At 39.5% G+C, this 27551-nt stretch overlaps 1 protein-coding gene across 1 annotated transcript in view; it reads right to left on the bottom strand.

Annotated features, from left to right (window-relative positions):
- Positions 1-23210, bottom strand: part of LOC122806088 (extracellular calcium-sensing receptor-like) — a 450647-nt gene extending 427437 nt beyond the window's left edge. Inside the window, exons 1-2 of the mRNA XM_044076326.1 lie at positions 23015-23210; positions 6449-6759 (exon numbers count right to left, since the gene is read on the bottom strand). Coding sequence (XP_043932261.1) covers positions 6449-6759; positions 23015-23210 — 507 coding nt within the window. The remainder of the gene's footprint in view (positions 1-6448; positions 6760-23014) is intronic.
- Positions 23211-27551: the final 4341 nt, after the last annotated feature.

Below are 27551 nucleotides of genomic sequence, written 5' to 3'. Positions count from 1 at the left end.
ACATACAGAATAATGCTCAGGAGGAGGAGTGATATTTTAGCAATGTAGGTAATGTTAAATTTACTGTAATTTACAGACAGTAAATCAAAATAACCCTCGGACGTTTTGGGCAGGTTTAAATAATCTACTACATCCTGGACAAACTTCAACCCCAATCCCTGCTGCTACTATTGATAAAACCCCTGAAGATGTTTCTGACAGTTTTAACCTATTCTTTACTGAGACAATTCAAGCCCTAGCTAGCCAACTACCTCCTAGCTCCCCTGGTCCTGAAAGTAAAACCCCTAGAAACCTGCTCGCATTCAGCTTCCAACCAGTCGCCACTTCACTTATCCGTACCTTGATCAAAAAATTAAAACCCACTACACTTTCTGCTGATCAACTCCCTGCCGAGTACTTACAAAAATCAGCTGATGCTGTTGCTTACCCCGTCTCAATACTAATCAGTCGAACCATAGTAGAAGCTTAAATTCCCACCATCTGGAAAATATTCTATGTAATCCCACTTCACAAAGAAGGCAGCTCTACTGAATTCTCCAATTATAGGCCAATAGCTATACTCTCTCCACTTGCAAAGATTATGGAAAAATGTATTCACAGACAACTCATGCACCACCTAATCCAGAATCACCTTATGGCAGACACTGAGCATGGCTTCCATCCTCATCACAGCACTACTTCAGCCCTCCTAACCTTTACCAACACCATAAACCATAATCACAACAATAATTATATATCCTCAGCCCTCTTCTCGGATCTTTCCAAGGCATTCGATATGGTTGATCACCAACTTTTAATCCACACCCTGCAAACATTCTGTCTAGATACTTGAGCCCTTCAATGGTTTCAATCCTACCTGAATGGTCGACAGCAGGCTGCCCTCTGGCAGAACAAACTGTCTAACCTTCTACCTAACACCCTTGGAGTACCACAAGGCTCTATACTAGGGCTCTTGCTGTTTTCCATCTTCATTAATGACCTTTATACTGTCATCCCAAAAATTAGCTGTATTCAATACGCTGATGACTCTACTCTGATTTGCTCAGCCACATCTCCAATAGAGTTATGGTCAGCTATCCAGACCACCTTTAATACAATAGAAAACTGGCTTTCTGAACGTTGTCTGATCCTAAATCCCAAAAAAAACAAAATGCTGTTATTTTCACCAACATGTAGGTCTACCGCTTTCACCTTTACCATAAATTCAAATGATGGCACAATAATCTTCCCTGACCCCTCTACAAAACTATTAGGTGTCATCATAGATAATAATCTAAAATTCGACCTACATGTTAACCAAACTATCAAAACCATCAATAAAAAACTAGGGTCACTTTAAAGAATAAAAGCCTTCCTAACCCCTCCAGCTAAAATTGCCATAGCTCACTCTCACCTTCTTTCAACCCTTCTGTATGCATCCCCTCTACTCTCGAATTTAAACAAGACTGTCCTTAACAAACTCTCAATTTGCTACAACCACATTGCCAGGTTTGCCACTGGGCTGCCTTTTAGGACACATCATTGCATCGATCTAAATCAGCTTGGGTGGCTTGAACTACCCAGCCTAATCCAGTATAACCAACTGATTATGGCCTATAAAATCCTCTATAATACAGACAATACTCCTGCACTTAAAAATATTATCACCCTCTATAACAATCCTAGACTGCTTTGATCCTCTAACAAACTACTAATTCAGACTAGCAAAATTAATAACACAGCCGGTGATTCTCTCTTTGCAAACTCTGTAAGTAGATCTTGGAACTCTCTTCCAGCTGATATTACCTTACTTTCTACCTTAGGTCAATGTAAAACCAGACTCAAATAACATTTGGCACTTAACTGGCTATGTCAATGTGTTAAGCCTGGTTAACTCTCTCTAGAATGTGTAAAAATCTATTAACCAGTTTACTGTACAATTTAATTTAATTTAATCCTGACTTGTGCTCAGGATTAACTGTAACCTGTGGAACTTGTTTAACTTGCTTACTTATGTAATCTCTGTAAATAGTCTGTTTGTAATATGTAATGCTGGTATTATGTAATGCTGTATCTGTTTACCCTTGGAGCTTTTCTCCCCGGGCATCCGCTGAAAATGGACATGAATCCAGTCGGACTATCCCTGTCAACAAATGTAAAATAAATAAATAAATAAAATAAATACATTTAGTAATAATTAAGACAGAAATCATATTTGTATATTGCATGAAAAAAAGTAATTGTTTTCCCTTTTATAATTGAATGTGTACTTGTGTCACTATGTAATATGTGATATTAATAACAATGTTTCAAAATTATTTTTATTTCTTTATTGCTTTTGTTTACTGGGAAAGTCCAATCGGACAGTGGTCCCAATTTTCAGTGGAGGCCTGGGGAGAAATGCTTCATTTTACAGAATGAGTAGAAGGCAGATATAAGATTTACATAATAAATATACATAGGCTATTAATAATATGACAGTTAATCAAAAATAATAAATATACATACATAGAATAGCAAATGAACATACATAGTTATAATGATATGACAGCTAATGAAATCATGACAGTTAAATGAAGAATACAATAAAGTATTAGCCAATAACCAGCTTATCAGAGTCTAGTTACTTTCAAATGGAATCATCTGTAATTAGATATTGAGTAGGAGGCAATGAAATAATTATAGGATGAAGATGGTCACAAATTATGAAGGAGTACTGAGGAGTCCAGGTAAAAGGGAGATAGAGACAGTAGTGGAGAGGGGTAGATGGTAGTCATATAGTCAGAGATTGTGAAGAAGTAGCTGTATTATGGCCAGTTGCATAAAAGAATGTTGACAGTAAAGGTTTGGAGATTATCCAGGAATCTCACAAGTACAGAGCTGGCAACTGAGTATGTAGGACTTTAGTTGAGTTTTAAATGATTTTAGGGAGTCTTCTTGTATTGCTAGTGGGATGGATTTGCAGAATTTGGCAAAGTGGTGGGAGAATAGTGATTTGCTGGCAGAATTGTTGAGTTTGGATACATGTAATTGGTATTAAGTTTGGTGGAATGATGTGAGAAGAGCATGACAAAACATTGATACGGTTGTTTAATAGAATGTGGTAAGAAAAAGTGTAAAATCAGAGGGGCATATATGAGTCATATTGTAAGGTCAGGGGGTTTGAATCCTGATCCAGAGGCAGGACAGAACTTCATAAGACAAGGTCACATTGCAAAAGTTACACATCACATTGCCAAGTATGCACCTAATATGTCTGGCATAACTATGCCTGTAAGAAAGCTGTTACAGCAAGCTGTAGCACAGGACTGTAACATTGAGCTGGAAATGAATTTTGAAGGGCTTTGAAAATAAAATGCAGATACTGCAACATTGAAGAACCATGTTGTGAACTGGCCAGCTGTGTTGCAACTGAATGCTAATTAGAATAGTATAAAAGCTGATACTACAAGATAATAGGCCATTTACTTATGGGTCAACTGCATTTACGGATATACCAAAGAAATATACTCAAAGAGAAAAAAACTGTTAGCAGTAGTACAAAGATGTGAAAATCACCTTAAACATGTGCACTGTAAATAATTAAACTGTTAGCAGTAGTGCACAGAGCTGAAAACCACCTTAAACGTGTGCACTGTAAATAATTAAACTGCTAGCAGTAGTCCACAGAGGTGAAAACCACCTTAAACCTGTGCACTGTAAATAAACTGTTAGCAGTAGTGCACAGCGGTGAAAACTACCTTAAATGTGTGCACTGTCAATAATTAAACTGTTAGCAGTAGTGCACAGAGCTGAAAACCATCTAAAACATGTGTACTGTAAATAACTTTGACTAGCCTTACAATTCTTATTTAAAAAGTCTTTTTTTATAAAATGCATCTCCAAGATTACAGACTGCAAACCCTTAATATTCTTATTAAAAAAGTCTTTCTATACAATGCAGCTCCAAGATTACAGACCTCATACCCTTACAATTCTTATTTAAAAAAGATTTCTTACACAATGCAGCTCCAAGAGTGTAGATGAGGCTATTTAATCTACATGAGTTTTATCTGAAAATGAATACAGATAAGACAAGAAGCTAAACATAGCATATATATTGAGGGGAGCATATTTAGCAGATGTGCATGAGGAGATGCTAAAAGTTCTAGAGATAATCTGTGCATTACCACTATTGCCAAAGACAAATAAAATGTGAAAGAATTTCAGAGGTGTAGTCATATAACTTAAAGATGTAGCTACTGAGAAACATTACATTGAAAAATGATAATAAGGTATCAGTGAGGAAAATAATTCAGTCTTATATTTCTGTCAAAACAAAAAATAAGTTTATCCAAGATTTGTCATTCAAAGTTGACTAAATAATATTTCCCAATCAAAAGAGAAAACAGATGCTTTATATAATGCACAAATCACTTCAGTGAATAGTAATCATGCAAAGACAGAGCAAGGGCCATTGCTTTGGTCTGGTACGTCAGTACAGACAGAACTAATAGAATGTCTACAGCCTGCAGCTGTACTCATTGGCTGAACAGTAAAACCAACATCCTTTGTAATTCTTAGGGATGATGGTAAGCTATACAGAGAAACTGACTATCTGTACAAGACAAATACATCAAAACTGAAATTTCCAGGAAGACTAGCAGTCAGACGTGTCACAGCCAGTGACATAAGAAAATAGAGACTGTAAAAATTGTGATAGTAAAGACTTGTGTAGATCACTCTCAAGTTGTGTACCCTAAAGAAACTGTAGCACAGTAAGAACTGTCCTAAAATCAAGACCTGGTGTATAAAATGACTTTTTAAATTCTCCAGTTGTGGTAAACCAGTGAAGAAACCACATAGATATGTGTGCTAGAAAACCAGTATTATTGAAAGTATATTTTAGTGGGTAAAAAAATTTTCATTTTGACCATAATCGTGAAATGCATGATATAACATTAATGTTGACTTGCAGTGATCAGTGCAATATAATACATACTGCTGTGATATATTGCAACTTTTTATAAAAGGGAGGACAGAATATGCGGCAACTATGAAATACTGATGAATTAACTCTCGTGATTAGCATGTTATGTGGTGCACCTGAATTTCTGCAAATTCATTTTGCATTACTGACTTCATGGAAGCTAAACCCCAAATACTATCTCTGGTTATTTATTAAGTCTCATGACATGACAGTTGCTTCTCAGTGATCATTGTTTCACAAATGAAGTAGAACATTCAAAATAATAAAGCCTCCAGAGGTTTATCGGTTTGTATGTAACTGGAAAATAGTGATTGGATGATGGTTTAATTCGGTAACAAGGAAAGTGCCTACCTTGTGGCTATATTACTTCAACCTCACTGACTAACATACAACAAAATAGTTATGATTACTTAACTGTCCAGACAAAATTGTCGTATGTTGCTTCCTCATTAAATGGTACACCAAATTAATATTCTGAACATGTAAAAGAAAATGAAATATTCATCTTTTTACATTTGGGTATAGCTTCTCACTGATGGATATTGCAGAAAAGTGTTTAAAAATTAAGAACCATACTGATTCTCAGCTAAAGAGTGCACCAAATGATACTTGTAAACATAGAAGAAAGAGAAATATTTTTATTGTTTATATTACTGGAGAATAATGCTTTATTTGCACTGTAAAATTAATACAACCTGCAGGTGCTAGGTACATCTGTGCATAATTAAATAAATACAGCATCCCCATGCTAGGCTGTTCTGTGAGTGGTCAAACTGCACAGCTTAGTTTCTAGATGCTACTAATTCAGTCATACACACATTATCTGGATAAAGGTTCTGTTACTTTAAATGTGCTACCAACATATCAGCTCATTGCATAGTAATACAAAATCATTAATGCTTTACAAGGTCTCATTCAATATTGGCAAATGCTTGTTAGCTGATATTTTCTCAGGTACACCTTATGAAGGTATGATAGGAGTATGTCAAATTGCAAGTAAATCTGCTTCTGTCACTCATTTGGATCAGTTGGGTAAAGTATAATATGGTATCTGCCAGTTTTTCAATCTTTGTTTTTTATTTTTAGTATTACTCTTCCTGATTGTTAAGTGTTTTTTATGGTGAACATAAATTTGGTCAAATCATTAAGAATAGACTACTTAAAAAATAAGTAGTCAGCCATTTGAACTTTCTTAGGTGAGCACCAACTAAAGACAGAAAAGCCCATTCCTTACCCCATTGGGGCTGAGAGATGAGAAGTAATGGGGGCCATATCTGCCTTAGTGCTTCATTTTATATGTTGCATTATTCAACTGCAAAAAAATTACTCAACAATTCATTTAGGTGATATTTTTTCAACATTACACACATTACAAACATTTAAATTGTGTCTAAAACTCCCTTATATGATTTAAGTTTCTAACTGAAACAGTATGAAGAAGTAAACATTAAATTCTGTTAAAGATATTTAGGAGAAAAGACATTAGCTTATCTGCTTTACCTGTGGCTGGAAGTACAACCCCAGGAGATGTGCCATTGGAATAGAGCAGGAAGATTGTGAATCTCCAATAATTGCAGCCAGCGAGGAATGATGCTGACATCGGTAGTTTGGAATGGGTATATGTTGACCACTTATCATCCACAGGGTACCATGAAGTGTCCTGGCGATGTCAAGGCAGGTATCATAAATCATGAATCCTAGTGTGACATTTGGTAGTAAAGTTAGGCTCCGGTTAATCTCATTGATAGCAAACCTCATGCCTTGAACCCAACGGTATGACCTTAAGTTGAAACTAAGATAAAAAAGAAAATCTGTAGAATGATAATGAAACAAAATGAAAGAGTGCATAATATTTATTAACAAAGTCAAATCTAAACAGCAAGCTGTTTTCTTTAATAAAATCCATTCAATAATGAAACATATTACGCTTTAACAATTTTTGGAACTGTTGCATAAAAGCCCTCCCACACTATCTATGAAATAATTGTGAAGAAAATGTATTTCATGACAGAAATAAAGCCTCTAGAAATAGAAGTTATGACGATAATTAGGATTAAGAGTGATAATGAAAATACTGCAGTATGATATTAGTTATATTATTGCAAGCAGGTTAGGAATACATAAATACCCACGTTTTAGCCAGACAAGCAATAAAGCAGTAACAAGAACACAAAACCAAACTGTGCAATGAAAGAATGATGTGCTAGAAAAAAGAAAGAATCCTTTTATTGTACGAGGATTTTACACTAGATCCAACTCAGGCTGTCAGAAGGCATCAGCCCTTTATCTGGTGCTAATAAATATTGTCTATTGGGGTTTAAAACCCACAAGTGCATGGAAGGAGAATGCAGAATACATTGTTCTCTCTCACGGGAGTTTTATCTTTGCTAGTTATTGCACTTTACATTGCACCTTTAGAGTGGATAATCCAATCCTTTTCTGCATTAGTAGGATAAGTGGCATAAGTTAACAAATTCAGGAGCCAGCGTTCTGCAGCACATGGTATACATGACATTAAGAACCTATGTAGCTTACTATTCTACCCGTTACTTTATTTTTGTTCCAAGATATACACTCTGCATCTACATGCAGTACTAAGCAATGATTACACACTGATTAAGGTGTCCTGTCCATCCTTCCTCTGCCTTCCTCCCAAAGGCAGTAGGGTTAAGGAGTTTAATAATCTGACATGCCCTGTCAGTGAGTGAAACCCCAAAACTGGAAGGTAAAGAAAAGGCTGTCCACACTGAGCTCTGAATGCTGGTCATTGCTTTGTGGTCTGTGTTCTGTAGAAATTCTGAACAGCACAGCCATTATGATATTCCTTAACTGACATACAATTTTCAGGTGTGTTTTATGTGATTCTAATAGTAGACGACATCCACATAGTAATACAAGCTACTTGGACCACTTCTCATTTTATCTCTCTATGGAAGATATTTCCAGACCATCACCTTTGGTTTTCAGTACCTTTCCCCAAGATGCTGGAATTGGGGTCATGCTAAGGCAATGTCCATAGATTCTGGGATATGTTGTGATCCATGTACCTGTTTCGCAGTGATTCTAGTAAGCTTATATTTTTATTAGGCACCATGTCTGCTGGATTCCATACATGAGGCTTCTATTGGCTAGCATGTTTCTAGCATTTTCTGAAAGGAAAGCCTTGATTGATTGATACTGTAAAAATGGATAGGCTCTTTAATTAATTGTTTAGGTAGGTTCTAGTTGTACCCCATTATTATCATGCGAGTTAAACTGCTCAATAGATACGCCTCTGATTTGCTCACAGTGGTGTCCTATCAGTGTTGAGCTTTGTTGTTTATATAAGGTAAAGATGATTTACATATCTCTTTGGACAATGTAGCCTTTATCCTCTTATTTTCAACCTGATTTGCTCTCTCAAGGCTCCTAGTCTGATCTATAACTACCAGTGATGATAGGAGGTACTGCCAGCCATGTCAGGAGAAATAGGGCAGTGGATGTGTGACATGTGCCCGCACAGCTAGCTGGAATTTTGTAAATAATTATATGTAATTTGTATATCAAACTGATTTGTTCAGATATTTGTGCTGAAAATGTATTTGTGAGGGTTGCTTCTATTAAAATGTATCAACAGTGTGCCTTTCTGGAAAGAAGAGAAATGTACATGCAATTTTGTAACAGAATTAAATGTATGTTTCAACAGAGGATACTGACAGAGCAGAGGTTAATCACAATCCAGCTACAGCAAACTTTAAAATATATCTGAAATTAAATTACTTTATGGGTTAAGCTATACAGATATTATCCCACAGTTTTGAATGGAGGCAGATAGGCAATGTCTGTGCTAGAGAATAGTTGGTAGCTCCTGTAGGAAGAAGGGAAGTGTTTTATGGTTTTATGACTTCCAGGATATCTGACCAAAACTATTTCTGTGTGTATGGTAACACATAGGTGCTAAAATCCTGTCATCTTCAAGTGTTGGTGAGTATGGGAAACAGAGACAGATGACCAGATATGCCCCCGGATTTAAGAAGCCCTGTAGAGTGTGCAGGATTAGTCTAAGAACTACTTTCCTCAATATGGCTGATGTGCGATCCAGGAATGAGCTCCTGGAACATGCACGTTAGTTCTTAGATTAATCCTGCACGGACCGAGTTCCTGTATGCAAATTACCCTCATTTGCAGGTGAAAAACATGCAAATTAGGGTAATTTGTGATCCAGAAAGCCGGCAGTTGTCAGTGCAGGATGAGTGAAGTCTGCAGAAATGCACTCGGTTAGTAACCGAGTACATTTCTGCAAACTACAAAACGGAGCTATGACAGCTCCAAATAAAGGCTGCATATTATTGAGGAAGCTTGCCAATGGCCAAGTAGAAGGCCATTGGCATTGCAAACTGTTTAAAAAATAAAAAAATAAAAAACTTATTTTTTTTTCGCAAATCTCGACTGTTTAAGCATAGGGCAGCAGCTCGCAAACGGGATCGGGGGGAGGAAATAATAAAATACACCTAAAATAAGCATTCTAACTAAAAGCGGTATTCTGGCATGCAAGTCAATGGCAGGCATAAGACAACCTGGCCATTGTGTAATGGTTGCTAAGGGGGGAGGCTCAATGTGGGACATATAACTATGCATTAGCAGGCAATCCTATGCAAACGAGGGGAAGGATAGTGAATCCCAGATTTCCCCAGGGGTGTGAGGCAGGTCCCAAGAGTGTAAGAGTATAAATAGCTGGGTGCAAGAAGAGGATATAGGTGACATCATGGGGGTATGTCAGACATACTGTAAGTGGATTGGAGCCCTGTGGCTCGGGATTGCTCCTAGCTTAGCACAGCTAAGCTAGGGGTGTGTCCAAACCTGCCTAGTACTCTTTGCAAAGTGTAAGCAGGTCTGTGTGCCGTGCACCGGGTTTTACAGGAAGAAAAAAAAAGAAGTTAAACCAGGAAATAGCAGATCTGTGCACATTTGAGCACTCCATTTGTGTGGCATGCACACTGGCATTAACAGGGAGGCAATGGGAAGGGAAAACAGCAGTAGGAAGGTAATCAAGGAGAACTAGCTTAGCTGCCAGGTGAAATGTATCAGAATCAGCCAATTACACATACAGCAGACCAGCCCAGCCCAGAACACTACTATAAACTAAGCAAACACCTTCCCCTCTGGTTTTTCCACACTCTACATCACTGGTATATACAAGCATGGAAATTTTAACAAACAAACTGACAAAATGAGAAGGGCTGCAGCAGGCTACATAGAACAACATGTGCAAGAGGCTGAGGGTGGTGAGGATGTGAATGCTGCCGAACAACCCACAACGAGGAGACGGAGAAGAGTGTACAGACCCAGGGTTACCTACCAGGGGCTACATGAGCTGGAGATAGTGGAGTGCTATAGAGTGGACAAAGACCTCCTACAGCAAATTATTGAGCTGTGCCAGCCACACCTGACACACCAAACTGGCTAAGGGGAACCCATCCCAGTGGATACCAAGGTATGTGTAGGCCTATGTATACTAGCCACAGGTACCTCCCAAAGCATAACTGGGGATATCATGGGGATCTCACAGGCATCAGCATCCAGAGTATTCCATCAGTTCCTGGATGCCATGTCAGTGCATGCCAGTGAGAACATATATTTCCTCAACACACGTGAGGTGTTGACCAGCAATATGTGTCTCTTCCAGCAAATAGCAGAATACCCTGGGGTAGTGGGCACATATGTATCAAAGCACCACCTGGTGAGCAGGGTAGGGCCTATATCAACTGCAAAGGCATCCCCTCCATCAACTGCCAGGTCATATGTGATGCCCAGGCCATTATAATGAATGTGTGTGCTGATGCCCCTGGAAGCTCTGAAGATTCACACATATGGCATCTGACGCAGCTGTACCACAGATTTGCCAATGTGGCATTCCCTATGGTCACCTAGTGGGGGATGCTGGGTACCCACTGGAGCCGTGGCTGATGACACCCATCAGAAATCCACACACACCTGAACAACAATGCCATAATGAGGCACACGCACAGGCCAGACATATAATAGAGCATGTGTTTGGGATGCTCAGGTCATGGTTCTGATGTCCGGTGGAGCCTTGCAGTATTCACCAGCTACATGTACACAAATTGTTATGGTATGTGCTATGCTACACAATATGATCCTGTGGAAACAGCTGCAGAAGGAACAGTATGGGGCAGGGTCACACAGCCACCCACCAATGCCAAGGCTTGTACAGACACAGAGTGACTCAGAGGAGGAACAACCTGAACCTGCCCCAGTAGGCAGAAGGAGGCATGCCCAGTATGCCCTGTCCTTGGCAAAGAGGCAACACATAGCATATGCACTAACACAGTAGAGACCCAGGGAATGCCACCACTCTCTGACTCACACAGACAGTAAAAGGGATGTGAAACATGACACTACCTATGCTCAACCATGTATAGGGAGTGTACTATGTGCATCCGACATAGGCAGTCCTCCAGCACCATCCTCAAGTCTGGCACACCCTCAAGGTAAGTCAATCAACCTACCAATTACCAAATGGAGTAGAATGTGTTGTTACCTGTAGCTATGGTATGGATGCGAGCATGGAAGGGAATGGAGTGGCCAAATTTTATGGCAGTAGACAGTAGAGGCCCATAGTGGCACCATGACATCTGTAACACATACTGGAGTCACCATAGTAGCCAGTACTACAAAGTGTGACAAAACTCACTGCAGGAAATGGGCTGAGCTACATGTGTGTCCATAAAACCCACACATGCCAGTCAGAAAGGTTCACATACCCAACAACAGTCTCAACCAGCAGGACAGGTGTAGACAAACACAAACAAATGCTGTACTATGGTCTCTGAATGAGCCCTATGGGTAACCCCTCCCCCAGGCCTACACAGACAGACTACAGCAGCCCAGCCAGTTGGATGTAAGTTGTGAAGGCTAGGAAGTCAGAAACTAATATGTAGGTAATTAAAGCTAAGATCTGTAGTACACTGATATGCCTGTAGCCAGCACGACAGGTAAGACTACAAACTGAAATGGAGTACCTGACATACCAGTACAGTCCTAGCAAATGTGTACAAGTGTCAGGTGTGCCCCCCATCCTACGTACACTTATAGTAACAGTCAGGTGTGCCCCCCCAATTCCTGTGTAGAAATGTAGAAACAGTTAGGTGTTCCTCCTCCCGCTATGCAGAAATGTAGCAACAGTCAATGTCAAATGACCGATGGATACCCTGCAGACACAGCATGCTACCTGTCAATGTACAACACAAAGGTCAGCACCACAGTACAAACTACCTGGACTTAACCCATTAGCCATACTGAGCATGCTCACACACTTAAACACATGAAGGTCATGTCTGCAAACACCAGTGGACCAGACATATCTGGCAGTCGCAGTTCTTAGTGCAGACACATGTCAGTATGCACCACTCCTGCATTTCACACACAGTGGATAGGAATACAGACACATATGTAAGGCCAACACACTATAATAAGCCAAAGGTAGACAGACATAGATGTGTGGAAGAAGGTGACCATGACAAGGAGCCATCCAGGCCTGTCCCACCCAGCACACAGACAAAGGGCCCCAAACACATGAGGTGCAGATGTCACTCACTGCAGATACTAGCCACCAGTATCTGTCAGCATGACAGACTATGTGGTGCACGTGCCAGCTGTGCAACATGCTGTACAAGAAAGTAGTCATCTAGTAGCTGTATACACATACCTGTGACATATGACCCCGTATGTGCCTGCATGTGACATGTCAACCCCTACATGAATGGGTTATGGCCCATGCACACACTGCCCTCCCCATAGCAGTATTATGACAAGCTTGCTGAGGTCATCTAATGTAAATACACCTTTGGGAGAGCTGTAGCTCTGTAATCTCCATGGCGTGTCCCATAAAGTACAGTTTTGTACCTACCATAAATGTAGATGTTCGAGGATCCACATTGCTGCAGTCCTAACTATTGGGTAGTCCGCTGTCCAGTCGGCCCAAATACCAAAGTATCTGACTGGCCGTCACGGGCGCATTAGACTGACGTCAGTACGTCAGGGTACTAATGCGCATGACCGACGTCATATCTTCAGTCTTTTCTTGCCCCAGATGTCAGAAGACCCTAAAATGACAAGGCCAAAACCAAAAACTCCAAACATACCTGCACCAAAAATATATACAATATATACAAAAGTACCAGAATAAAATCTCACCTACACAACCACCCCAAACACAGAGGGGAAGGAGGAGGGTGGACTGCAGCAATGTGGATCCTCGAACATCTACATTTATGGTAGGTACAAAACTGTACTATGTTCTTCATTCCACATTGCTGCAGTCCTAACTATTGGTAGAATCCCAAAGCAGAGGTAAGGGAGGCTGGCAAATCATAAGGAAGCAGGAGCTGATAACATGCCTTGCAAAATAGCTGTGGCAAAACCAGCCCTAGACTTAGAGTAGAGAGGAAGGTGGTAATGCTTAGAGAAAGTATGCACTGAACTCCAAGTAGCTGCCTCCAAAATATCCTTAGTAGCCACCCCCCTTAGAAATGCTATTGAAGTGGCAGTAGCCCTAGTGGAATGAGGCCTAATCCCAGCTGGAATCTCCTTGCCATGATGGGAATAACAAAATGCAATGCAAAACCCAATCCACCTAGAAATAGTTTGTTTTGACACAGGCTTGCCCTGCGAACTCAAAGCAAAAGAAACAAACAACTGCTGAGACTGCCTAAAATCCTTAGTCCTGCTTAAATAATAATGCAATTGCCTGTGTACATCTAAAGTGTGCAAAATCTTTTCCCCTTTATTTTGGGGATCTGCATAGAAAGTAGGCAAATGAATAGTCTGGTTTAAAGCCACACTGGAAACCACCTTAGGCATAAAGGAAGGATTAGTACGTAATGATACCCTATCCTTATGAAAAATCAAAAGGCTCAACCGCCATAAGGGCCTGTAACTCAGAAACCCTTCTTGCAGAAGTAATGGCCAACAAAAAAGCAGTCTTCCATGACAAGTATTTCAGTTCAGCAGTAGCCGCAGGCTCAAAAGGTTGTAGAGTAAGTTTCTCCAACACAAAATTGAGATCCCAAGCAGGAGTAGGAGCTCTACGTGGGGGTCTTATATTCTTTCCCCTCTAAGAAATTGCTTGAACAAAGGATGTGAAAACAATGGTGGGTCACAATCATAGTGAGCTGAAATTGCTGCAGCATGAATCTTAATGGAAGAGAAAGACAAACCTTTGTCCAATAACTCAGTAAGATATTGAAGAGCCACACTCAAATTAGGCTCAGAAATCTCCAAATTCTTTGCTGCAGTCCAAAATAAAAATCTCTTCCATTTATCTGCGTACACTTTCCTTGTACTAGGTCTTCTGGCTTCCATAATCACATTTAAAACTTGTTGAGGAAGTTGAGACCTGCTATCTTTCAAAACAGAATATGCCAGGCCGTTAGATGAAGAGAGTGAAGCTTGACATTGAGCAGATGACTGTCCCTCTGAGACAACAGGTGTGGAATCAAGGGTAAAGGCCATGGAGGCTTCTTTACCAGACTCCTCAGTAATGGGTACCAGTGCTGCCGAGGCCAATCTGGAGCTATTAAAATCATCCTTGGCTTGTCTTGTCTGACCTTTAGAAGCACCTTTGGGAGAAGAGGCAGAGGTGGAAAAGCATACACATGAAGATTTTTCCAACTGAAAGAAAGAGCATCCACTTTCCAAGCTGTGTGATGAAATCCCTTCGCAAAACTTTGGCAGCTGGTGGTTTAGTGGAGAAGCGAACAGATCTATGTCTGGAGTTCCCCATGACACTGTCAATTTTGAAATACATGAAGATCCAGTTTCCACTGTGGGGATCCATGATTTGTCTGCTTAACCCATCTGCTAAGGAGTTCCGTGGGCCCGGCAGAAACCTTGCCTGAAGAGTTAGTTTCAAGCTGAGCACCGTCTCCCATTAAATCATTGCTTGCCTGCACAATGGGTAAGAATGTGTTCCCCTTGTTTGTTGATGTACCACATGACAGTTGTGTTGTCTGTTAGAATCAACACCTGCCCTGGAAGAAGTAACTCCTTGAAAGCCATTAATGCAAACTGGACTGCTAACATCTCTTTCATGTTGATATGTAGATGCTGTAGTCTGGCAGGCCACTTGTCTTGTATCCACTTTCCATTTAGATGAGCTCCCCAAGCAATGTCTGAGGCATCTGTCGTTAGAATCTGACTTGCCTCTGGCGGGTCACAGAGAGTCCCTTGTTTAGGTGACATTCCTGAGCCCACCACAAAAATTCCTTTTGAATGCAAGGTATTATTTGAATGACAGTGTCCAAATCCTGGCAGTGCTGTGTCCATAGATTTTTGAGATACCACTGTAGCTTCCTCATATGCAGTTTGGCATTGGGAAGCACCAGAATACAAGATGCCATGAACCCTAAGGCTTGAAGGACTGTCCTTGCAGTCAGCCCGGACTGAAGAGATAGTTGATGGAAGTAACTGGAAAGATTCTTTTGTTTGTCCGGGGTTAAAATGGCCATCTGGGCTGCTGTATTCAGTCTCACACCCAGAAAGCACATGTCTTGAGAGGGTACTAGACTGGACTTTATTTCGTTCACAGAATACCCTAGGCATCTTAGCACTGCTATGACATATTCCAGAAGTCTTCCCTCTTTCTTGAGCAGAGATCAGGCAGTGGCCCAAGTAAGGATAGATTTTATTTCCTTTTTAGCCTGAAGTAAGCTATCACTGGAGCCAGAACCTTTGTGAATACTCTGGGCGCAGTAGATAAGCCAAAGGGCAATGCAGAGAACTGATAATGAAAATTTCCAGCTCGAAAACGCAGATACTTCCTGCAACTTAGTCTTATAGGCACATGAAGGTAAGCTTCCTTGAGATCTAAAGTTACCATCCAGTGATCTTTGCCCAGCAGAGGTAAAAGCTGTTGTAACGTCAACATTTTGAACTTGGGAATGTCCAGATAAGTGTTGAGGATAGATAAATCCAAAATTGGTCCACGTGTTCCCCTTCTTTGGTACTAGGAACAGGCGAGAATAAAATCCTAGGCCCCTTTCTGGCACAGGGACTGAATGGCCCCTATTTGGAGCAACAGAGAAATTTGCTTGTGAGCCTCTGTTCTTTGTAGAGGAGGAATGTCTGGCATGCCTTTGAAAGGAGGCAAGGTATGGAAATAAAACCTGTAACCGTGGTGAATGATATCCAGAACCCATCTGTCTTGAGTAATTAAATCCCAATTTTCTTTGAAAAGAGACAGCCTTCCTCCTAGAGGTGCTGCCAGGCGGAATGTACTGGCAGCTGAAAAGGCAGGTCATTGGGTCTGCTTACGAAAGGACTGACCCCTGCCCTCACCAGAAGTCTGAGCAGGTGAACTCCTGTCCTAGGCCTAAAAGAACCTTGAGCTCTGCCCTACCACGTCTAGACCTACCCTAGACTGGGAATCATAAGCAGGATAAGTCCACCCCTTAGTAGGCCAATTTCTACTAAACTGGAGGCTGCACCTGCAAAAATCCTTAACAGTTTGCATAGACTTAGCCTTGTCCTCCATTTTCTTTAAAACTGCTTCCACAGGCGAACCAAACAACACATCAGACTGTAAAGGAGCATCCAAAATCCTTGTCTTAACATGCTCAGCTAAGTTCTGATCTCTCAACCAGGCGTGCCTCTGAAGAACAGAACCAGTGGCAGCCACCCTCGAGGAGGCCTGCACAGCATCAAAACCACACTGCAAGGAATGCTTTCCCACTTGTTCAGAAACATGAACTAAATCCTGCAACTCTTTACACTCAATACCTTCAGCCAGAGCATCCACCTTAGACTTCAATTGTGAAAGGAGATAATTCTGATATTTTAACATATGAAACTGACAATTCAATGCCCTCATGGCTAAAGTGGAAGAAGTGTACACTTTCTTTCCCCATCTATCCAAAGCCCTTGCCTCTTTATCAGGAGGAACAGGATTTTTAACAACAGAGGCCTTCACACCTTTAGGCCCCTGAGAGACAGTTTCGGGTCTGCCCTAGGACTCTTAAACAGACTTATGAGCTTCAGGCACCCTATAGTACCTATCCGGTTTAACTGGGGCAGGAGGCAGAGAATCAGGATTCAGGGAAGCCTCTGCAAAAACATCTTCCACCACATTCAAAACAGGAGGTATAGCTAAAGGCCTATGCTGGGGTAAAAACAAGAATTCCCTAAGCCTTTTTCTGGAATCAGAGAAATCTTGACCTTCCCATTTAAAATGCTCCCTCATGGAATGCAGAGTCTCTGAAAATGAAAAATCCTCAGGAGGAGAAGCTGAAGGAGTAGAATCATCCACATCAGAATCAGAATAAGGAGGAAACTCCTGCAAGTCTTCAGCCGAAGACTCAGAAGCCTCCGAACATTGCTCAAAACTCTCAAACTCAGGTTCCACCCTAGGCCTCTTATCAGGAGGGGGCACAGAACCTCTAATCATTGTAATCAAATCCTCCACCATTTTTAGCATATGCTTCTTAGGCAAAGACCCTGAAACACTCGGAGAAACCCCCACTGAAGCTAAAGTAGGCCTGCCTCTTAAAGAAGCCTTGGCAACAGAAGGCCCTAACCACCTTAGGAAGAGAGGGAAGAACAGCCACCTGAGAAGCCCCTTCAGCCTGGCCTACTTCCTGAGAGGACACATCCTGTAACAGTAAAGTTTCTCCCTGAGACTCCAAAGAAACTCCTGGCAGAACCTCCGGCTCCACTGAGCCTTCTAAAGAACCGACGTCCGGGATTGTCGGTTCTTCCACTCTAGGCTTCGCTGCTTTGTCCTTGCGCTTTTCCGGAGCATCCGACGGCATTTTATAATTACAACGCTTCCCAAACACTAACCTGGCACAGTCTAACCTTCTCTTAATAGTGCGTTTGTTAAATCTAGCACAAGAGCGGCATCCAACAATGTCGCTCAGGCCCCAAACAAGGTATACACAAAGTATGGTAATCCCTATGAGGTATCTGTTTCCCACAAGAAATACAGTTATTCACTTTTTCTGACATCCGTTAAATACTGAGGCAAGAAAAAACCAAAATATTCCCAACGGTACTTTAGCCAACTTTGATTCGGTCTGAAACTCTGACTTCAGAAACTTTCAGAACGCCAACCTGCACGCAAACTGCTTCTGCATCGGACCATGCGGCTAAAAAGACTGAAGGTATGGCGTGGGTCATGCGCATGAGTACCCTGATGTACTGTCGTCAGTCTAGTGACGATACTTTGGTATTCGGGCCGACTGGACAGCGGACTACCCAATAGTTAGGACTGCAGCAATGTGGAATGAAGAACATCTGCATACTTCTGTAGTGATAAACTAGTTAGGTAGTAGTTCTAACCCCAGACTTGGCAATTGTGTGAGTGTGTGTTTCTGTGTGTGTCTGACTGTGTAGAGAGAAATGCTTTTTAGGCTACTCACACTCCATACAACTTTGGCAAGGCTGCTGATATCAGACACCTAGAAATACACCTCTGGAAAAGTCATAGACCAGTAATCTCTGTATTGCGTCCTGTAACTGTGTACTGCTGTAGTGTGATAAAGCACTTAGGTAAGTGTTCTAACCCCAGACCTAGCAACTGTGTTTGTGTGTCTGACTGAGTAGAGAGCAATATTTTTTAGGTTACTCACACTCCGTACAAATTATATACTCAGCTTTGGCAAGTCTGCTGATGTCACTCACCTGGAAATACACCTCTGGGAAAATCAAAACCCAGTATTTGCTGTAGCGCGTCCTGTAACTGTGTACTGCTGTAGTGTGATGAAGTAGTTAGGTAGGTGTTCTAACCCAGACTTGCCAACTGTGAATGTGTGTCTGACTGAGTAGAGAGCAATGCTTTTTAGGCTACCCACACTATGTACAATACATATACTCAACAATGGCAAGGCTGCTGATGTCACTCACCCAGATATACGCCTCTGGAAAGGGTGTAGCCCAGTAATCTCCGTAGAGTGTCCTGTAACTGCATACTGCTGTAGTGTGATAATGTAGTTAGGTAGATGTTCCAACGCCAGACTTGGCAAGTGTGTGTGAATCTGTGTGTCCATGTGTCTCTGTCTGTCTTTGACTGAGTAGAGAACAGTTGGCAAGTCTGGGTTAGAACACCTACCTAACTGCTTCATCGCACTACAGCAGTACGCAGTTACAGGATGCACTACGGAGATTACTAGGTTATAAGTTTCTCATATACTCAACTTTGGCAAGGCTGCTGATGTCACCCACCTAGAAATACACTTCTGGGAAGGTTGTAGTTTAGTAATCTCTGTAGCATGTCCTGTAATTGTGTACTGCTGTAGTGTGATTTAGAACTGTGGTAAGGTTCCATCTCCACCCATGGCAGTTCTGGATGTTTTGTGTGTGTTCCAATGTCTCTGTATGGAACAATGCATTATAGGCTACTCACTCGCAGTACATTTCAAATGCCCTACTTTGGCAATCCTGCTGATGTCATTCATTGTGAAATACAACTTTGTGGAAAAAGGTTTGTAGTAATCCCTGTGTTGCAACCTATAACTCCTCCATGCTGTAGTGTGATATAGGCCTTGGCCAGGGGTTCAATACCCACATATGTCAATTGTGGATGGTTTGTGTGTGTCTCACTGTCTGTGTTGGGAGCAATGCATTTTAGGCTAGTCACTCGCAGTACAGTTGAAATGCCCTTCTTTGGTAATCCTGCTGATGTCATTTGTTGTGAAATACACCTTTGGGGAAGTATTTCTCTAGTAATCCCTGTGGTGCATCCTGTAACAGTGCTATGCTGTAATGTGATATAGACCTCTGTCAAGGATTCTATACCCACACATGTCAGTTGTGGATATTTTGTGTGTGTCTTGCTGTCTGTGTAGGGAGCAATGCATTTTAGGCTAGTCACTAGCAGTTCAGTTGAAATGGCCTTCTTTGTTAATCCTGCTGATGTCATTCAATGTGAAATACACCTGTGGGGAAAAAAGTGCTTTAGTAATGTCCGTGGTGCATAGTATAACTTCATAGAGCTGTAGTGTAATAAACTAATTAGGTAGGGGTTCAAATCCCAGACACGACAGGGGTGTGTGCTTGTAACTTGTGTCCTGTGTATAGGTGGGGGGTGAGTGTATGACACCTGTGGGCAATGAAGAGGGGGTTTTGCTTATATATTTTATGGTGGTCCTACTATATATCACAATGTCAACCATACAGATGTAAATTAGCTGAGAGGCTGGGGTGCAAAGCCAGACCCATACATGTGGCATCAAGGCCAGCCAATCACAGTTAGCAGCCCCACTATTACCCAGAGCACACACTCAACCCATGTGTCATATGCGCACACAAGCCTAGGCAACAGCCAATATGTCGGTGGTACACTGCATGTTGGCCACTGATAGTAACTATGCAGTGATATCAGTGGGCTATAGAGGGCATGTCACCCTGCCCATCTGTCCAATATGCACGTACATGCAGACAGTGCACCTCCCCCATGTTCCCCAATGGACACCTGCACCACCTATGGTGCCTTCACATGTGATTCACAATGGACATACCATGCCTGACAACATGCCCTGTATGGACAGATGACACTGATATCAGTGAATGCTGTTAGCATGCTATCAATGTAGGTGCAGGGTAAACCAGTTGCCCATTACCAGTTCCTGCCACAGGTGGACAAGACTGGTACATCTGATGATAATCTGTGTTCACAACATGGGCCAGACACCCCAGGTACAGTAGTACATGTCACTGTACATGCATGTGAGAGGTGTGCACATCCCAGACACCATCCTTGTCCTGGACTAAGAAACGCATACATTTCAAGTGATGCATAGCATTGGCCACACACAATAGTCACCCAGGTGACTGGATGGGGATGCAATACCCACCTGTGTGGGCAAATGCAGAAACTACAGGCCTGAGCCTCAATGCAGACCATTGTCATGTGGCCTGATGCCAAGGTATACCCATCACCTACCCTTGTACAGCCTGCTGGCACAGTTGACCACCACACACCTGTGCAGACATGCACCCATGCATGTCAGAACTGGCACCATGTGGGTTTGTGTGTGTATTGTATGGTGCGTATATCCACATGCACACTCACTACAACCCCCCAGGGCATACTGAAGCATGCTGTCTGATGTCTGACACCTCCTCATGCTCTTTGCCCATACGACCTCCAAATGACCCGTGGTGCATGTGATACCTGCACATTGATGTTTTGTGGCAATCCCACTAGTGATGAGTTGCACTCCTGGCCCTCCCAAGTGTGTCAATGTGTGTGCATCCCTGTGTTGATGTTGGCACCTGTTCATGCAGACAGGCACGTGTACATCACCTACCATATATCTAACATATCCCTGTTGCAGATGTCACTCACCATCACATATATGTTCTGAGTGCTCTATAGCAGGTAACACATGTGGCGCATCCAATAACTGCATTGAACTGTGATAGCACTACATAGTTGAAAAACTGAGTCAAATACACCTTGAAACCAATGAAAGACGACCTCGGTAGAAAGAAAAGGCGTGCCAGTCACATATGCACCAACAGAACACAATTTATTGTAGTAAAACACAAAAAACATGAAACTGAAGATAAAAAAGTTAAGCGCTTTCACTCATACCCATGAGCTTCATCAGAACAATTACACACTAACAATTCATTGTTTAAATACTATAGATTGGTGCCAAAATAGAACTTATTTCATTCCTTAAAGGGGTAACGTAATTTTACTTGCAAATGACGATCTCATTGAACTATCTAAATATAGTATTAATATTCGCTTGCTGACACTGCAAGGACCATTGAACCATAAACTGGCTTGGACTCAATATATGTTTACTTGCAGTGTAATTAATAATACAATTAATACATAAAAACATATTGAATGAAAAATGTAATGCATAAAAAACACAATATGTAAAATAAAATACTAATTATAACCCATTTAAATGCATTTCCTAATAATGCTGAATAAATATGAACTGTGAATACCTCGTACATGTTAGATGCAATGGATGTATGTTATTGAACATTGTATCTAACTGACTGGGGAACAATGTTATTAAATAGTTTTTTGAATTTGACAACATCAAATTATTAAAATTTTTAATTTGTTGAACAATGTTAAAAATGTTGATAATAATAATAATAATAATAATCAATTGATAATAATAAATTAATATAAAAATGGATATAATGTTGTGATGCGTAAATGCATAAGCAATAAATAAATAAATGTAATATATATAGTATTGTAATAAATATAAGTATTTTAAATATTTTAAATATATTAAAAACTCTATAACACTGTAAGATACTGTTGAAACCATAAATATGTGGTCTAATCAGGTTCATTTATCTATTGTCCCATTCAAGGATGGGTTTACAAGAAATAAATTCATTAAGACCTGGGGAAGTAGCTGCATTAAGGTATAGCTGCCACCAAACTTCCTTGTAACTTAGCAGTTTCTTTTCATCCCCACCTTTGGGATTCTTGTTAATTAAATCTAAAATACCAAATTTAAATATGTGATTGCTTCCCTTCATCTCTACATGCCTATATAATGCATTATTACAATCTTTTCGAGATATACTGTAAGTGTGGTCATAAATTCTCTTCTTGAAGTTCCTTTCAGTTTTCCCCACATAATAACTTGGGCATACTTCACATATGGCAATGTAAATAACCATCCTTGTATTGCAATTACCTTCTTTCAATTTTACAATCGTGCTGCCATTGTTAAAAATTTGTAATTTGTGTCCTTCAAAAAATGTATTTACATTGATTACATTTGCCACATTTTCTAGTGCCTTTTGATATTTGATTTGTCCTTAGTTTTCTAGAATGTCCCTGATCGTGATTGCTATATTCTAGAAATTTCTTCATGTTGTTTCCCATCTTGTATACCACCCCAGGTCAGTTTCCCACCACTTTACCTATATTGGGGTCAGAATTCACTACAAACCAAAATTTGTTAACAATTTCCATAATCTTGTCCGATATCGGACTATATGTTAATATAAAAGATTTTTGGTGTGTGTTGCTGTCAATACCCTCAAAGGTGGATTTGATTTATTCTTTCTTATCAAACAAACCTGAGCCTAACAGGGGTTTATATTTCAAACCCCATTCACTTGACACATGTTTCCCTATATTATCCAAAATAGTTGATGGATAGTTCCTTTCTTTGAACAAATTAGTAATATATTTAATTTCATCTTGCATGTCCTGTGCATTAGAGGTCATACGAGCAGCACGAATGCATTGTCCCTTGAAAATATTCTGTTTCATTTTAGTAGGATGGAAACTATCATATGCTAAATAATCGTTGGAAAAAGTTTTTTTCCTATGTATTCTGGACTGTAAGCTGTCGTTGTGTATGTATATGTAGGTATCTAGATATACCAAACCTTTGTTGTTCAAACTGTACGTAAATTTCAAGAAATTTCTACTGTTCAAAAATTCCATGAAGGTGTCTAATTCTTCTTTCGATCCTTCCCATAGTATATATATATATATATATATATATATATATATATATATATATATATATATATATATATATATATATATATATATCATCCAGAAATCTTGGGAATAGACATGTTTCTTCCCAGTCCACCATGACAAGATTGGTAAATATGGGTGCACATGCAGCTCCCATTGCTACCCCACTTGTCTGTTTGAAATATTCTCCTTCAAAATATATGAAATTGTTGTCCAGAACTATGTTCATAAACTCCATTATGAGGCATGTTTCATCCCATGTTAATATTGCATGTTTTCTTATACTGTTGCAGAATGCATCAAGTCCTTCATTTTTGGGAATACTAGAAAATAAATCAATCACATCAATTGTGACAAAAAAATGCTCCTTCTTCCAATTGTGGACAGGATATTTGCTTAAAAATTCCCATGAGTCTTTCACCATATAAGGAATATAGTTGTAAATTGACTTTAGAATAATGTCAATATATTTCCCTATATAGTATGTTTTGGAATATTTTCCTGACACAATGGGTCTGAAAGGGGGGTCAGATGTACTTTTGTTTATTTTGGGTATCCCTATAAAGTTACCCATGATAGGAGTTTTCACTTTCAAGTAGTCATATACAATATTAGAAATTCTTCCATCAATTAGAAATTCTTCCAGATAGGAATCTATCCTACTATATGAAATATTCACTTTGTTGATTGAAATAGTTTAGTAGTTCCCTGAATCATGAAGAATGTTGTACATCTTCATTGTGTATTGCAATTTGTCATATATAACCACCCCTCCCCCTTTGTCAGGTTTCATAACTCTTATCGTAGAACTGAGTGTTAAGGAGTCCAATGTACTTCTCTCCTGGTCAGTTAAGTTGTTGTTGGCCTCATAAGCTTCCCTGTTGTGATGTAAGGAATAAATTTCTTTAGCTACAACTTTCTCATAAACATCAACTCTGGGGTGGTATGGGGGGTATAAAGGAACTTTTCATTCTAAAATCTTCGTCTTGCTTCTGACTATCATTCCCTACTTGATTGAAATTGTTGTTGGATACCGGTTTGTTGTTGAAAAATATACCCAGATTGATTTTCCTTGTGAATTTCTTCAACTCACATAAACAATCAACCAAGTTAAATCTGTTGGTGGGGATAAACTTCATACATTTTGCTAGCAATTTAAAATGACCATGATTAATTTCCAAGCTTGAAAAGTTGTAAATTTTAAAGTTGTCAAAAGAATGTATATTGTCCTCCACTGATATAACATTTGTGTCATTATTCTCCTTGCCTTTAGGAGAATCCCGAGATGGGCACAATCCTATTAATACTTGTTCCACTCTCTTTTCTCCTCCCAGTTCCTTTTGGGATAATGTTTTCTCCCATACCCTCCCTGTTGCTTCCATTCCTGTTTCCAATATGGTGGATTCTGTGTGTTTGGTTCCCTGTAAAAATGGTATACATCGGTATTAAATTCCGTACTACTATCCACATGTTTGTGTACATACTGATTATTCCTTTCCTGTAACTTGTTCCTAGACCTTTCAAACCATATATATGCTTCTCCTTTTTTATATTGTTCAATATCTCTGCTTAATTTTTTCATTTTTCTTTCCTTTATGTTAGTTACCCACTTCTCAGCGAACTTGAACTGTTTACTATACAATTGTTCCCATTCTTTAAATAATAAATCATTGGCAATTTTCATGTCTAGTGTCTCTGCTTCCTGGATCAAACCACTTAATTTAGCAGTGATGAATTACTATTTTTAAGGGTTTCTAATTCAGATTTAATTGTTTAATTGTAGCAATTAGCAAGGATATAAAAAGTGTGGTCTTTTCCTGTTGATTATGTTCCTGCATCTGAAGAAGTGTTACAAACGAAAACGCAAGTGTGGAGACATAGCGTTAGTGCTTGTGACCTGCTTTGGGAGTTTTATCTTGTGGTTGTCTTGTCGTGGCTTCTAAAATAAACCAGATTACTGAAAAGAACTGAGCCTTTTCCTTCACTGGTGCATTTTTTACGAGTGAGTACTTTTTCGTGCTAGACTCCATTGTTTTTGCACTTAATTTAGCATCATTGAGTTCAATAAGCATGTTTAAAAATTTCAGACCACATTCATCAAAAAATTTTTGTTAAAAGTAGATATAGAATTTCCATTCAAAACAATACCCATAGGTTTTTTTAAAAAATCTTAAACCCTGTGGTATAACTTTCAATTCTACACATTTCTGTAAGTAAACATTGTCCATTTTTAGTCCATTAAGTTGTTTCAACATTTTGCCCAAGGTAAAAATCATTTCTTTTAAACTACCCCCTGGTTGGTTAGAAAAAAACATTATTCATTGGAATACTATTTCCAGTTTCAATGTGATAGCAAGCATTTAAGAATTTGTTTAAACATTGTCCCTTATTAGTTTCATTTACAATGGCATCTTTATCAAAACCATTGTCCTTGTTTTGTACTGTGTTTACTGTTACTGACGAATACGTTTTTAACGGAGGTAGCCATTTGGGTTTGGTCCCTATACGTGTTGCCTCATCGTCAATATCGTAAACCAAAAAATCAAATGAAAGGTCAGGTAAATTAATCCTACTGTTGTTGTAGGATTCAGTTATGTTCAAATCAGTACACTTTCCCTTATTTGTCCCACATAACATTGCACCTTGACCATTGGGTATATTGAAACTTCCATCCAAAATGTTATGTTCCCTAGATCTATTAACCAAATTGTCATCCTCGTAGTTGTCACAAGAAAAATTGCTGTTTACAGTACCTAGTTTGTCGTCAACTGGTTTGGTTTTCACAAATGCTGAAGTCGATTCCCCAGCAGAAGTATCATGGATGCCTTGGCGCTCATTGTTTCCTTTACTGTCCGTGGCGAGATCCACACCCTGAAATCCTTTTGTTACATCCTTCATACCTCAACTTCCTGACAAGGTGATGCCCTTGAAAGATTCCCTGAAGAAGGCAAACAATTTGTGGATTTCTCCCTTCAGTACAGTGATCTCGTCTCTCAGCTCCGATAGTTCCACCTTCATTTCCTGGCTGTTTGAAAGTAAATTCACGCCGGTTTCTACTTCGGAAGCCATGCAACAACTGAATGAAAAACTGAGTCAAGTACACCTTGAAACCAATGAAAGGCGACCTCGGTAGAAAGAAAAGGCGTGCCAGTCACATATGCACCAACGGAACACAATTTATTGTAGTAAAACACAAAAAACACGAAACTGAAGATAAAAAAGTTAAGCACTTTCACTCATACCCATGAGCTTCATCAGAACAATTACACACTAACAATTCATTGTTTAAATACTATAGATTGGCACCAAAATAGAACTTATTTCTTTCCTTAAAGGGGTAATGTAATTTTACTTGCAAATGACGATCTCATTGAACTGTCTAAATACAGTATTAATATTCGCTTGCTGACACTGCAAGGACCATTGAACCATAACCTGGCTTGGACTCAATAAACCCATCCTTGAATGGGACAATAGATAAATGAACCTGATTAGACCACATATTTATGGTTTCAGCAGTATCTTACAGTGTTATAGAGTTTTTAATATATTTAAAATATTTAAAATACTTATATTTATTACAATACTATATATATTATATTTATTTATTTATTGCTTATGCATTTATGCATCACTTCATTATATCCATTTTTATATTAATTGATTATTATCAATTGATTATTATTATTATTATTATTATCAACATTTTTAACATTGTTCAACAATTTAAAAATTTTAATAATTTGATGTTGTCAAATTCAAAAAACTATTTAATAACATCGTTCCCCAGTCAGTTAGATACAATGTTCAATAACATACATCCATTACATCTAACATATACAAGGTATTCACAGTTCATATTTATTCAGTATTATTAGGAAATGCATTTAAATGGGTTATAATTAGTATTTTATTTTACATATTGTGTTTTTTATACATTACATTTTTCATTCAATATGTTTTTCTGTATCAATTGTATTATTAATTACACTGCAAGTAAATATATTGAGTCCAAGCCAGGTTATGGTTCAATGGTCCTTGCAGTGTCAGCAAGCGAATATTAATACTATATTTAGATAGTTCAATGAGATCGTCATTTGCAAGTAAAATTACGTTACCCCTTTA

This window comes from Protopterus annectens, chromosome 7.part0, assembly GCF_019279795.1.
Source record: "Protopterus annectens isolate FY-2018-M chromosome 7.part0, PAN1.0, whole genome shotgun sequence".
In the NCBI taxonomy this organism is placed as follows: domain Eukaryota; kingdom Metazoa; phylum Chordata; order Ceratodontiformes; family Protopteridae; genus Protopterus; species Protopterus annectens.
This window is presented reverse-complemented; position numbering and strand designations above follow the sequence as displayed.